Genomic DNA, 13,543 nt, shown 5'->3' with positions numbered 1-13,543 from the left:
TAGTATGAGATTTAATTTGAATGTAATTTTTTATATCTAATATTGAGTAGAAAAAAAAATTTGAAACGAAAGAAAGTAAGAATAGTAAAATGCTGGCAAAGGAAAAAATACTAGATTGGGATTCGAACCAAAATTTATAGGATGTAAATACCAGCACTAACCACTAAGCTAATACACCATATTAGTATTTAGGTTGAACATAGTAAGAATATATCAATATAAAAAAAAAATTCAAAAAATTAGATGGGATCCTGATCCCTTTAGATTACATGTAGGTCTGTCCCTATTTTTATTGGAAGAAATTGGAGTGCAGTCAGGTCCAATAATATTAGAAATTCCCAGACTATGAAACCTCCTGATCAACTTTCAACAATAAAGCCAGGGATTATCATCATACTATATATAATGTATATATATATTATACTTCTCCCATCTGTTAATATATATTTTTTTATCTTTTTTAGATATATCAAAATATATATATTCATTAATATTGACTAAATACATGTATTAACAGACGGAGGAATATACTTTGCCACTTCTAATTTCCCTTATGATGGCGATTTCAAGAATCAAATCCAGTTTTTATGATTTTTGAGGAACCAGGTTTAATTGGTTAATCACTTGATCAGTAATTAACAATCCTAATGCAGTTCTTCAAAAAGAGTTGTGGAATTTTGAAGGATGGCAACATAATTTGGTGCCACACAAAAAATATGCAACTGAAGAAGGTTTAATATTCGAATTTTCATTAAAAAGAAATCCCAAATGAATTACTGTACTACGCCAAATAATATGTACAGCAAAAGGAATATTTGATTAATATAAAATGACCACCATATAATTACAATTAAAATTTTCCTTCAACGATGAGGATATGACCTAATAGTTAAGGTATTTCGACTTACGAGTTTCAATTTTTGGGAGCGAATTTCATGTGGTTGATTTTATTAGACAACATATAAAAAAAAAAATCCCTCCGGCATATTTGGTGTAGTTCGAGTTTTTCTCGGGGATATTGAGTTATTATTGTTTTATTGTATTTTGTTACTCTTACTTTGCTAGCAAAATAAGGTATTTTTACAGTTTTACCCACTTAATTTGTGGAACCAAAAACCCTTTTTCCTAGATGCGAGAAAACAGAAAACGAGCTGTTCGGCTCGACTCGGCTGAGCTCGCCATGAGAACGAGTCGAACCGAATCGAGTCAAAAGAATTTTTGAATCTAAAAATTTATGTTCGGGCTCGGCTCGCTTCTGATCCCAATTGATACCGAACTATTCACGAGTTTTTTTGTTCTTTTAAATAAAATTATAAATAAAATAAGAGTACAAATTACAATTTTGACTCACAAATGGATATTTTATCAATGCATGAGGGTAAACATGTCATTTTTTTAATTAATATGATAATTATTATTTTTAACCTCGATAAAAAGAGATTAAATGGATAAAAAGCAAAAAAAAAAAAATTAAATGAAAATAATCTACATCATTAATATTAAATTATATTTATGCCCTCGTCCACTAATTAAAATAAAAAAATTATAGGGTCGTAGTAATATTATTATTTTATTTTATTATTTTTTCATAAAAGTTCGTGAACCGCTCGGGCTCGGCTAGGCTCGAGCTCTTCAAAAGCTCTGATTCGTCGATTTTGAGTCCGAAAAATCTCGCCTCCTACACGAGTTTAAATTTTTATTTTCAAATTCGTTCATTTTTCGAACCGATCTCTCATATTCTCGACTTTAATTTTTCCAAAGCCTAATTGAAGGGTATACCGGTAAATCAAAATAGCTCCACTAATAAGCAAAATGACACTCCACGTCTTACAGAAGCACATTTTTCCAAATTTTTATATGCAAAGGCCAAATCTAAAAGATGAAAAAACTAAAATCTAGTCATCAACAAAATGCAGGCTGCAACACCAGCTCTCACTTCCGATGAACATATGTTGCCAAATTATGTGCCAATCTTTGTTATGCTCCCTGTAAGTCACTCATATTAAACAAATAATATCCAACTTTAGATTTTACTTGAATATATATACTATATACTCTGCTCTCTGATTGATTTTCAGTTGGATGTCATCAGAAAAGACAACGTTTTAGCAAACAGAGAAAAACTTGAGCGGCAACTCAAGGAACTAAGAGCAGCCGGAATCGATGGGGTTATGTTGGATGTTTGGTGGGGTATAGTTGAATCGAAAGGCCCAAAACAATATGACTGGTCAGCTTATAGAAGCTTGTTCCAACTCATTCAGCAATCCGATCTCAAGCTACAAGCTATACTGTCATTTCACCAATGTGGTGGAAATATTGGAGATGTCGTTACCATAACTCTTCCCAAATGGCTTCTTCAGATTGGTGACGAAAATCCAGATATCTTCTACACTAATAGAAAAGGTAACAGAAATAGGGAATACCTCACTATCGGTGTCGATCATCAGCCAATTTTTCATGGACGGACTGCAATTTAGGCAACTTTACTAATTTTATTTTCTTTACTTAATTACTACTTGTGTGTGTATAATAGGTTCATGTTTAGGAAATGATTTCGCAGATGTATAATGACTATATGAAGAGTTTCAGGGAAGAAATGTCTGATTTTATAGAATCAGGACTCATCGTAGATATTGAAGTAGGGCTTGGTCCTGCTGGGGAGCTTAGATATCCTTCTTATCCAGAAAGTCAAGGATGGGTATTCCCTGGCATTGGAGAATTTCAGGTTAGGTTTATTTAAATAGGAGTAAAAATTACTACTATGATATGATATAGCACTAATTAATTAGGAGTATTAATTATGACTTTCAGTGTTATGACAAATACCTCAAAGTGAGATTCAAAGAAGCAGCGACAAGTGCAGGCCATCCTGAATGGGAGTTACCGGATAATGCAGGAGAATATAATGACAAACCTCAATCAACAGGCTTCTTTAGATCAAATAATGGGACATGCCTTACTGAACAAGGAAGGTTCTTCTTGACTTGGTATTCTAATCAGTTATTGATCCATGGTGATGAAATCCTCGAACAGGCTAACAAAGCATTCCTGGGCTGCAAAATCAAGTTAGCGGCTAAAGTAAGTATGCCAAACCTTACCTTATTGTATATTGTATATAATTTTTATGTGAATTAATGATGACCGACAGGTATCTGGAATACATTGGTGGTATAAAGATGAATGTCATGCAGCAGAGCTAACTTCTGGATACTACAACTTAAACGATAGGGATGGATATCGTCCGATTGCTAGAATCTTATCGAGGCACCATGCCATCTTAAATTTCACTTGTCTTGAGATGAGAAACGCAGAACAGAGTTATCCTGCTAAATGTGGGCCCCAGGAACTAGTTCAACAGGTAATAATTATAACATAGTCGTCACTTTCTTGAAATACATATGTAGGAATCCTTAGTCGAAGAGTATTTTGCAGGTTCTGAGTGCAGGATGGAGAGAGAACATTGAAGTTACAGGAGAGAATGCACTCCCAAGATATGATAGATCTCGGCTTATAATCAAATACTGTTAAATGCAAGGCCAAATGGAATTAACAAGGAGGAAGCACCAAAATTGAGAATGCTCGGTGTAACCTATCTTCGTTTATCAGACAAGCTACTACAAGCAACGAATTTCAGGATATTCAAGATATTTGTGAAGAAAATTCATGCTGATCAAGTAAGTAATCAATATATGATGTGGACATTCTAAATAAAGAGCTTACATATTTGCCTTGAATACTTCTCTTCTCCTAATTTGCAGGAGTTCTGTCGAGATCCTGAAAAGTACAATCATGCTATAACTCCACTCGAACCATCAAAGCCGAAATTGACAGAGGAACTTTTGGAAGCAACCAAGCCAATGGAGCCATTTACATGGAATGAAGAAACAGATATGAGTGTTGGTGGTGCATCGGCTAGTTTGATAGATAAGCTTGTATCTCTGTTCATGTGAACTGATACTTTATAGGTAGAGGGAACATACCACGATGATGGAAAAAAAACAGATTAAAAGTTCAGTTTTTTTAAATAAAAGAATCTGCATTTTCATTAATGGCTTAAATGCACAATTATATTTGAAACTTACTGTTACCAGAGATAATACAAGAACCAAATACCATGATAACATTGTGATAGATGAAGTCAAAATCTCTGTCAAGCATTTTATCAAACACCATTCTTGCAATTACTTCCAGAACAAGGGTACGTAATGTAAAGTTTCCTCCTTTTTGTCCAAAACTAAGCATTTGAGTCCATAGAAATGACAATTACAGTCATACAAGTCTACATTATAAAGATGTGAGTGGGTAACTGCAAGTTATCCATAAAAAAAATATATATATATATTTTCATCCCTCACATTTTACTTGTAACACTTTTTTAGTCTTTCACGTTTTTCGTTAGCCTAAAAAATATTCACGTTTTTCGCTAGCATCCATACAAATCCTTCCGCCGTTAATCTTGCACATGTGGCACCTAATGACGCCTAATCAGCAAACGGACCAATATATTTGTGACATGTGTAATCTGACTCATAAAAACTCTGACACATCAATAAAAAATCACATTTTATTTTCAAAATTTTGTGACGTGGCAAAATTTTGTGATATGTCACTGATACATATCTCACTTATATAATTTCGTTAGCTGACTAGACATAAATTGATCCCACGAAGCGTCACGTAGATGCCGCGCAGATAAAATTACCAACAGAAGGGTATTTTTGTCGTTAGCAGATACGTGAAAAACTTTTAAATTAATAAAAAAATATGAAAAATTAAAAAAATATTAAAAATAAAATATGAGGGAGTAATGTATACGTACTCAAAAAGAAAAACGGCAAGCTATTTGATGAGTGGACTATACTTTTGTCAAGTTATATCGATGGATCAGTAAAGTTTCCTTACTGCCAGTGTTTTATCTCAATGTACCGAAATACCCTTCTCCTACCGTGTTTATGGCTTCTGGTTTGCTCGCTCACTCACTCACACTCTTTGCAACTCACAAATGCTGAAAGTGAAAGCAAAAAACATCTGCAATCACTCGCATCACAAACCCTAGAGCAGAGCTGGACGACCATCGAGGTGCCTTCTTCTTCGTTCGAGTACACAAGAAATCATTCTTCTCTAAGGTAAAGCTCGCTACTTTATCATCGAATTTTAGCTTCGACTTTTTCTTTTTTTGGCAAATTGCGGGTTTTTAGTATTCGATTTTTCGTTTTCCCGACTGAGTATGTTCTGGACGCAACTGTTTTAGCTTTGCCATTTTCAAAGGGTTTATTTTTTCGTTTAGGTTGCATCAATGAATGAAGAAAATATGCCATCTTGCTCTAGTGAAAAAACAGAGGATTTAGCTGAAACAAACAGACGGTTGGCTCTGGTTGAAGAATCGACCGGTGATGGGTTTGAGGATGAAAAGGAGGCTGAGATTGAAGCAATTTCTAAAAATATTGAATCAGATTACAAGAAATTGGAGGAGAAATCTAACAAACTCAAGTCCTGGGAGACAAGACTGCTTGCCTGGGAGACAAGACTGCTTGAACAGAATGAGGTACTTGAAGAATGTGCAACAAAAATTAATTTAGGACAGCACAGAATCCATGAATGTACTGAAGAGTTGGAATTGGAGAAGGAGCAACTTAAACTTGCTCAAAAGAAACTTGCAGATGAAAAGTTGAATGTAGAATCGAAAGAAAAAAAAATTGAGGAATGGGTCCGAAAGGTTGGACTAAGGGAGGAAGAACTTGAATTGAAGGAGAAGCAAGTTGAAGAAAGGTCTAAAGGAGTTGCTTTGAGTCAGCAACAGCTTGAGGTTCAACAAACCAAGATGGTTTTAAAAAGTCTTCAGATTGATGAAAGGTTCAGCAAACTTGTGTCTGAAGAGAGGAAATTCGAGGAGCAGATTGAACTCAAGGAGAAACAGTTAGAAGAATGGCTTGATGGAGTTGCGTTGAGAGAGAAGAAAGTTACAAAAAGCACTAGACTAGTTGCATGGCATCAGAAACAGCTGGACATTAGACAAGGTCAAATCGAAGAAATGTCCAAAGATCTTATGTCTAAAGCAAAGCGATTCGAGGACCAGTTCAAATTGCAGGAGAAGCAAATAGAGGAAACGCTTGCTGAAGTGGCATCGAGAGAGAATAAAGTTGTACTGAAACAGATACAGGTCGACGTTCAACGCCGCGAACTTGTCTCTAAAGAGAAGAAACTTGAGGAGCAGTTCAAACTGAAGGAGAAGAAACTTGAGGAGCAGTTCAAACTGAAGGAGAAGCAGATGGAGGAAAAGCTTACTGAACTGGCATTAAGAGAGAAGAAAGTTCAAGAACGTGATAAAGAATCTGCTTCAAAGGATAGTCATTTTGAAGAGTTGGCTAGGAAATTTAAGAAGTTAGATGAGGAACTTAGAGAACTAGAATTGAACCAGAAGCGGTTTGAAAATCAGTCTAATTATCCTCAGTCAAAAGATAAGATACCTTCTCAAGAGAATGTCGAGCCAGTAGAAACATGTCCACCATTAAACGAGGCTCCATGTTTAAGAAATGTAAACATTCAGTTTTCTTTTACTATGGGCGGAAAGGAGTTACAAATATTTCTAAATGAAAGGTGGAAGGAACACTGTTCTATGCGAGATGAAGTGTTTATGGCTCTACAGTTATCTTCCGACCCTGCTATGCTAGTTTTGCAAGCGTTAGAAGGATTTTATCCTCCACATGTGAGCGGAGGCGATAAAGAGTTTGAAGAGCTTGTTGTAAGGAGTAGTTGTATTCTCCTACTCGAGCAATTGATGAGGCTTTCCCCTCCAATCAAACACGATGTGAAGAATGAAGCCAAAAAAATCGCCTTGGATTGGTTTACAAAGATGGGAGTTGACACCGATCCTTCTCTGGAGGTTTTTGGATTTTTGTTGCTTGTGGGTATTTACGGATTAGCTGATAGTTTTGATGCTAATCTACTCTTAAATTATTTGGAGGTCGTTGCTCAACATACTGAAACTCCTAAAGTGCTGCGACTTCTTGCCTTTGGAGATAAGATAACAGGTTTTTGTTTCCTTGCTAACCAATATTTGCTTCTTTAGTTATCAATTTATTTAATAATTTTAATCTGAATTTTCATAAACATGTTTTGTGGCAGGTTTTATTCAGAAACTTGTGGAGAATGGTCAACATGTTGATGCAATAAAATTTGTCCTGGCATTTGAACTGACTGCCCAGTATCCACCCATGTCACTCCTAAAAGATTTTGTGAAGCATTCTGAGAATAATGCTAGCAAGACCATCATGGTTGGAAAAGGATTAAGTGCAGCAAAGAATGAAGCTAGAAACAAAAGGATCTCCGATCTGACAGCTGTCCTTAATTGCATTAAGGATTACAAGCTTGAATCAGAATATGCAGATGTCCACTTTATGAAGCTGATTCAAAACGAATGGGAAAACTGTCAACAGAGCACTAACGCTCAAAGCCTTAAGAACATATTGCCTGATAAAGAAGTGCAGAACAAGAATGGAGGTAAGCGGACTTTCTCCTCGAGCACTCCAGCTGAAAACAAGAAAGGGCGAACAGAAAGTGGTAGCAAGCAAACAGGTTTGTTTAATATTCTCTATAATATGAAAAAGAAAGAAGAATGCAGTATTGAGACAGCTCCTATATGTTTGGTCTCAATCGATTTGTCTATTATTCCATAATGAATATTAAACGTGCTTGTGCAGATCCTTAGATGAGAGAAATGCGGGAAGAAGGTCACTGAAGATGAATTGCAGTGAGCAGGTATAAAATACTGATGATATGCTTAGGGAAGTGAAATTTGAAAGCCTATGTGTACAGTACGCCTGATTTACTTGTGGTTTTGTTATTGTTGTTGTTGGTCTTGACACACTTGATGCCATTTTTATTTACTTACTGCGACTATAATCTCGTTTAAGAACAATTGTCGATGCTTATTTCGAGGAGAGTGACTTGTGTTTGATAATGAGCTTCAACAGCAACGTTCAGATTCCGAGTCGGATGAAATAAGTTACAGTAAATCTTGATCTTTGATTTCCCAATAGTCCAACTTCTTATACGTTCATCTTTTCTATTTTTCATCTTATACTATCTTATTAAAAGAGAATTTTATATACAGATAATATTTTCTAAAATAGAAATAATAATCCTCTCATGGTCATGAAGTCAAAACTCAGCACCTCCTTAATTCCTGCGTAATGTCCTATATTTCTGAATTTTGTATCATTATTTTCTCAGACACATAAGTTGACTTGAATTTTTTCCAAAAATTAAAAATGTTGACTCGAGTGCACTACTCAAATTAAAATGACAAACAACAGACAGAAATATTAAATTAAAATATTACAAGTATTAGTAAATAAATAAATAGATAGAAAAATAATCTAAGAAGAGGAGTTAAACATATTTATATATATGGAAACAAAACAAACTGAAGGATATTAGGAGCCCCACATTACTTCTTGTCATGTCCTTTTTTCTGCTGTGTGACAATTTGTTTCTCCTCTGTCTCCGAGAAACAGGTAACATTTTGAAGCACAAACAAAAAATCCTGAGGAGAACCAAAAAAAAAAAAAAAAAACCTTGAAGAAAAGAAAATCAGGAAAAAAAAAATTATGATGCAGTTCCTCAGGATTTTATTCTGGTGCGTCAATATTACCTGGATTAATCGGCAAGATATACAAGGCCCAGCTTCTTGTTAAAAAACATTATTGGTTTTCTAGAGTTTTCTAGGTTTCAAGAAACATTGGATAATGCATTTTTGTTGCAGGAGATGGGGAGAGACCTATGAAGAAAAAAGCTAATTAATTTATTCTATGGGGGTGAAATGAGAAGAGCTATTTGTTTACAATGGTGAAATTGATCATAGGGAATGGAAATGAGAAGACCTGCTCACACACTTGTTTTCTTATTTCTACTTTTCCCGTTGGCTTCTGGAAACAATATTCATGGCAAGAAAAGGAGAAAATTACAAACTTCTTCTGCCTTGAAATCCCCTGAAATATCCAAAGATTTGGTATGTTCTCATTCTTCATATAAATTTTTCTTTACCAATTGCTTTCGAATTACCCCCAAAGCGAAGAGCCTTATAAGTGTACTAGAGTTTGCCCTTTTGATTGCTTTCGATTTACTTTTGAGCACATTTGTTATTTTTTCGCTACATAAGTATTTTTCGCAAAAGTTAAATTGTACCTTGTTATGCAAATGTATTGAGAATTGTATCTTCAAGAAAAGATGGCTGCGAAAATTCTCCATGTATATTTAAAGAAAATTTGTCATGACAGGCAGCCAGAAAGAGATTTCATAGCAGAAAAGAGTTGATAGACAGAAAAGATCTTTCAAAAGACATTAATTTGCATTTCCATAACACAACTAGAGCAAATAGTGATAATCATAAAATTCAATTCGGCATGAAGCATTGGTTCATCAGGAGGTTCGAGCTGCTTTTCTATTTTCCAAATGCTCCTAGACGAATCCTAGCCGGTGATTCTGCTTCTGAAACTGATTCTAAACATCATAATCATGAAGAAAGTAGAACAGAATTGTATATTGCTATAGCACTGAATGCCACGTCGACTTTCATAATCGTCGCCTTGTTCTTCCTATGTTGCTTCCCACCTGCTACTATTGAGACAGTGGGCCCAAGTGCTGGTGATAGGCCGCTTCTCGGCGTAACCATGAGTGATCTCTCAGGTACCACTACTCAAAATTGTGTTTATTTGTTTTTCCTATTCTGAAAATTTCGATCTTTTCATTTTTCTTTCAGGTTCTTCGTCGATGTCTGTAAGTATAGGAAATTCTAGTTTCAAGGATTTCAGAACAAATAGTACAAAGAGTACCGCCATTGCTAGCAATTTGTCTATCAAGACGGAAAATCTCGATTCGGATAATTCTCCATCATCAGAAGTAGTTAATTCTGTCTTGCAATTGCCAAATCTGCCAAAACTTCCCCTAAAACCTCCTCCAGGAAAACAAATTCCTCCACCTCCGGTCCCACCACCGGCACCGGCGGCTTCTCCTCCTAAACCTCCACCAGCTCCTCCACCTAAGTCATGTCACCAGCTCCGCCACCTTTTAAAGGTATTCGTCCACCTCCTGCCCCGCCGAAACCTTCACCTCTAGGGCCTCATCGGAGAGTACAGAGCGGTTCTTGTGTTTCGAATAATCCTGATAACGAATCTGTATCTTCTAGAACAAAACTAAAGCCATTTTTCTGGGATAAGGTTATGGCTAGCCCTGGTCAGCAAATGGTTTGGCATGAGATCAGTGCAGGATCGTTTCAGTAAGAACATACAAACTTATATTAGCTAGAATTTTTTTATTGAATTATTATGAGAATGATTGAGTTATGGTACAAAAAACTTTGCAGGTTCAATGAGGAAATGATAGAATCGTTGTTTTGGTTACACCAGCGACAGTAAGGGAAAGAATCGAAAGAAAGAATGTGCAGAATCCTCATCCCAGTTTATTCAGATTATCGATAGGCGAAAAGCGCAGAATTTATCGATTCTTCTACGAGCATTGAATGTCACAACGGAAGAAGTAGTTGATGCCCTCCATGAAGGTAAGCATAAAAGTCCATTAGTTGTACATCCACTTTTTATTTGTCTCTCAAAGGAAACACGACTACTATTCTAATAAGTAGGGAGAATTTTTCAATGTTTTTTTATTCATTGAATCAGGCAATGAGCTTCCAGTGGAGTTGCTTGGAACTTTGTTAAAGATGGCACCAACATCAGAGGAGGAACTGAAACTTAGGTTATTCGCCGGAGATCTTTCTCAACTGGGCCCCGCTGAACGGTTTCTCAAAGTACTGATTGAAATCCCATTTGCTTTCAAAAGAATTGAGGCATTAGTGTTCATGAGTTCGGCTCAGGAAGAAGTCACAGGGCTTAAGGATTGCTTCCTAACACTTGAGGTGGCTTGCAAAAACCTAAGAAGCAGCAGGCTATTCCTAAAGCTTCTAGAAGCAGTTCTCAAGACTGGAAATCGAATGAATGATGGTACATACCGAGGTGGTGCAATGGCCTTTAGGCTAGATACGCTTTTAAAACTTTCCGATGTAAAGGGAATCGACGGAAAAACGACGCTCTTGCATTTCGTCGTACAAGAGATCATCCGATTCGAAGGAATAAGAGCTATACGAACAGCAAGAGCGAGCCTCACCAGTGTGAAGACAGAGGATTTCGTAGTTGAAGATTCGAATCCCGATGCATTAAAGGACTACCGAAGAATTGGTCTGAAGGTGGTTTCAGGTTTAAGTGGCGAACTAGAAGATATCAAGAAGGAGCAGCCATAGACGCTGATTCCATAACGTCAACGGTTTCTAAATTGAGGAATTCGTTAGCAAAAACTAACGAATTCCTAACAAATGAGGTTAAGAATTTCGACGAAGAGGGGGATTTTGGTAATTCAGTATCTAGTTTTCTGGAACGAGCAGAATCTGATATTAAGTGGTTGACGGAGGAAGAGAAGAGGATAATGGCTCTAGTAAAGAGTACAGCGGATTATTTTCACGGAAATGCAGGGAAGGATGAAGGATTGCGTTTATTTGCAGTTGTACGCGATTTCCTAGTAATGTTAGATAAAGCCTGCAAGGAAGTTGCAACCACTTGCATTCCAAAACCTGTGATCACGACTTCCAAGAGAAATTCTCCAACGGGGTCACCCAAACACCGGAAACAAGCAGTAGATCTTCAGCAGCAGCAGCAGCTCTTTCCGTCAATTAAAGAACGGAGAATGCATTGTTCCAGCTCAGAAGATAGTGATTCTTCTTAGCTTCCATTTTTGATAGGCAAGTATGTAATTTTTTCCTAGAAAGCAATTTCCTAGGAAAATTCCTGAATATTGTTTTCTTCCTTTGGTCATCAGGCTTGAACAACTCATCATCAAGTGACGAACAATGTAGAGTTGGAAGTAATAACTCCTTGGAAAGGGGATGCATATCAATGAGATAATGTAACTTGGAAGAATGTTGTTCATGGAAATGTAATGTTGTTTCGTCTAATAAAGTTAGAAACTTTCTAGTATTTCACTTCACAATACGTGTAATATGATTCAGACTTGAAATACAGTGCAAGTTTATGTATGTAGGTAGTTAGGTAGATTATGGGGACTAATTTGCCTTTGGTATTTAGTATATTATTGGGAGAGGGTTAGTAGAGGGTAAATATGAAAGTAGAATATTGAAATATTAAAAATAACGATTATTTAAAGATAAAGGAAAATCTTCAAAAACGATACCTATTCGAATACGAAAGGAGTAATATTTTTTTTCCTTTAATATGTGTCTGCTTCTGCTAGCTGGAGCCTCAAGAAGCCTCGAGCTTTTAGAGCAAGATAGTCAAAATCGTATTTTTCGATAGGAACGGAAGATGGTATGTGAAAGGAGTAATGGTATGCATGTTATGTTCTGAAAGTTCCTACTTATATTAAATATATAAAAAAAATACCGAAAAGAATATTAAAAAAAATTAAGGACTAAAATTTTAAAATTTTAAAATTTAACAAAGCATAAGATGAAAACGGTATCAACGCAGTCCTACTGATCCTACGTTTTGAAACTAAGTTCCTACCACTTCTATCTGTCCGTTCAAAAAATGAAAATCGATACGCTGATCTGTGTAGGAACGTAGGAATCGCATTCTTGACTCCCATTGTTTTGATGTATGAAATCCATAACTTATAACTTAAAACAAAAAAAGTGCATGAAATAATATTTACCGACTAAAATAAGTTGGGAAACCAAAATTAGCGGCGAATTATAATTGTATATAATCCGTATAATACCTGAACACGAAAATAAAAAATTTGCCTCACCTGAACACTTATACCATTCCCGATAATCCCGTTACCGGGATCCGTTTAATAATTACGCAATTAGTAATCCCGGTGATCCCGTTACCGGGAAGCTATTCCCGGTTTCCCCGTTACCGGGACAAGGCACGCTCCGCCACGTGTCACGCATACAGAGAAGCTATTCCCGGTGCTCCCGTTACCGGGAATAGTTCCCGGTTACCCCGTTACCGGGACAAGTCTTTATACAGCACCGCCGTGCCTTTCCCTTTCCTTTCCTTCTCCTTCTCCCTCTCCTTCTCGTCTTCTTCCTCTGTTTCCGACCAGAATCCGACCGGCAGCCGCCTCTTCCCGTGTCAAACCGAGCAGATTCCGTCCGGCCTAGGCTTCTTCTTCCTTGAGGTATTTTTTTTTAATTTTTCTATAATATTGTGTTTAAGTAATTTAAATTCCAATTTTTGTGTAATATGGTGTTAAATTATTGAAATTGTAGTTGTTTTTCTGTGGAAATTTTGTTAGAAATTAGATATTGTGTAGAATTTAGGGCTGATTTTGTGGTTAGATTTTCCGGTTTGCTTGATTGTTTTTGGGTTCGATTTTGGGTTCGGTCCGTCTCAATTTCCGGTTCGGTCCGGTTTGATTTTCCTGGTCGAATTTCCGATTATGATTTTCCGGTTCGGTCCGGTTCGATTTCCGGTTCGTTTTTCGATCCGATTTTCCGGTCCGATTATGTTAAAAAATTTATAAAATTAAT

General features: G+C 36.3%; 2 protein-coding genes across 2 annotated transcripts; both read left to right on the top strand.

Annotated features, from left to right (window-relative positions):
• Positions 1 to 1,910: 1,910 nt before the first annotated feature.
• On the top strand, positions 1,911 to 3,950 carry LOC139881048 (beta-amylase-like). The gene is given in 8 exon segments (XM_071865586.1): positions 1,911 to 1,988; positions 2,079 to 2,477; positions 2,561 to 2,725; positions 2,812 to 3,078; positions 3,149 to 3,358; positions 3,433 to 3,501; positions 3,504 to 3,674; positions 3,759 to 3,950. Coding segments are annotated over 8 exon segments (1,551 nt in total).
• A 3,790-nt stretch (positions 3,951 to 7,740) lies between these two features.
• Positions 7,741 to 11,772, top strand: LOC139881047 (formin-like protein 3). Its single transcript, XM_071865585.1, is given in 9 exon segments — positions 7,741 to 7,758; positions 8,864 to 9,010; positions 9,279 to 9,687; positions 9,761 to 10,044; positions 10,047 to 10,276; positions 10,364 to 10,391; positions 10,393 to 10,558; positions 10,677 to 11,279; positions 11,282 to 11,772. Coding segments are annotated over 9 exon segments (2,376 nt in total).
• Positions 11,773 to 13,543: the final 1,771 nt, after the last annotated feature.

Source organism: Rutidosis leptorrhynchoides, unplaced genomic scaffold (genome assembly GCF_046630445.1).
Source record: "Rutidosis leptorrhynchoides isolate AG116_Rl617_1_P2 unplaced genomic scaffold, CSIRO_AGI_Rlap_v1 contig107, whole genome shotgun sequence".
Classification (NCBI taxonomy): domain Eukaryota; kingdom Viridiplantae; phylum Streptophyta; class Magnoliopsida; order Asterales; family Asteraceae; genus Rutidosis; species Rutidosis leptorrhynchoides.
The sequence above is the reverse complement of the archived record's forward strand: the minus strand, read 5'-3'. Positions and strand labels throughout refer to the sequence as shown.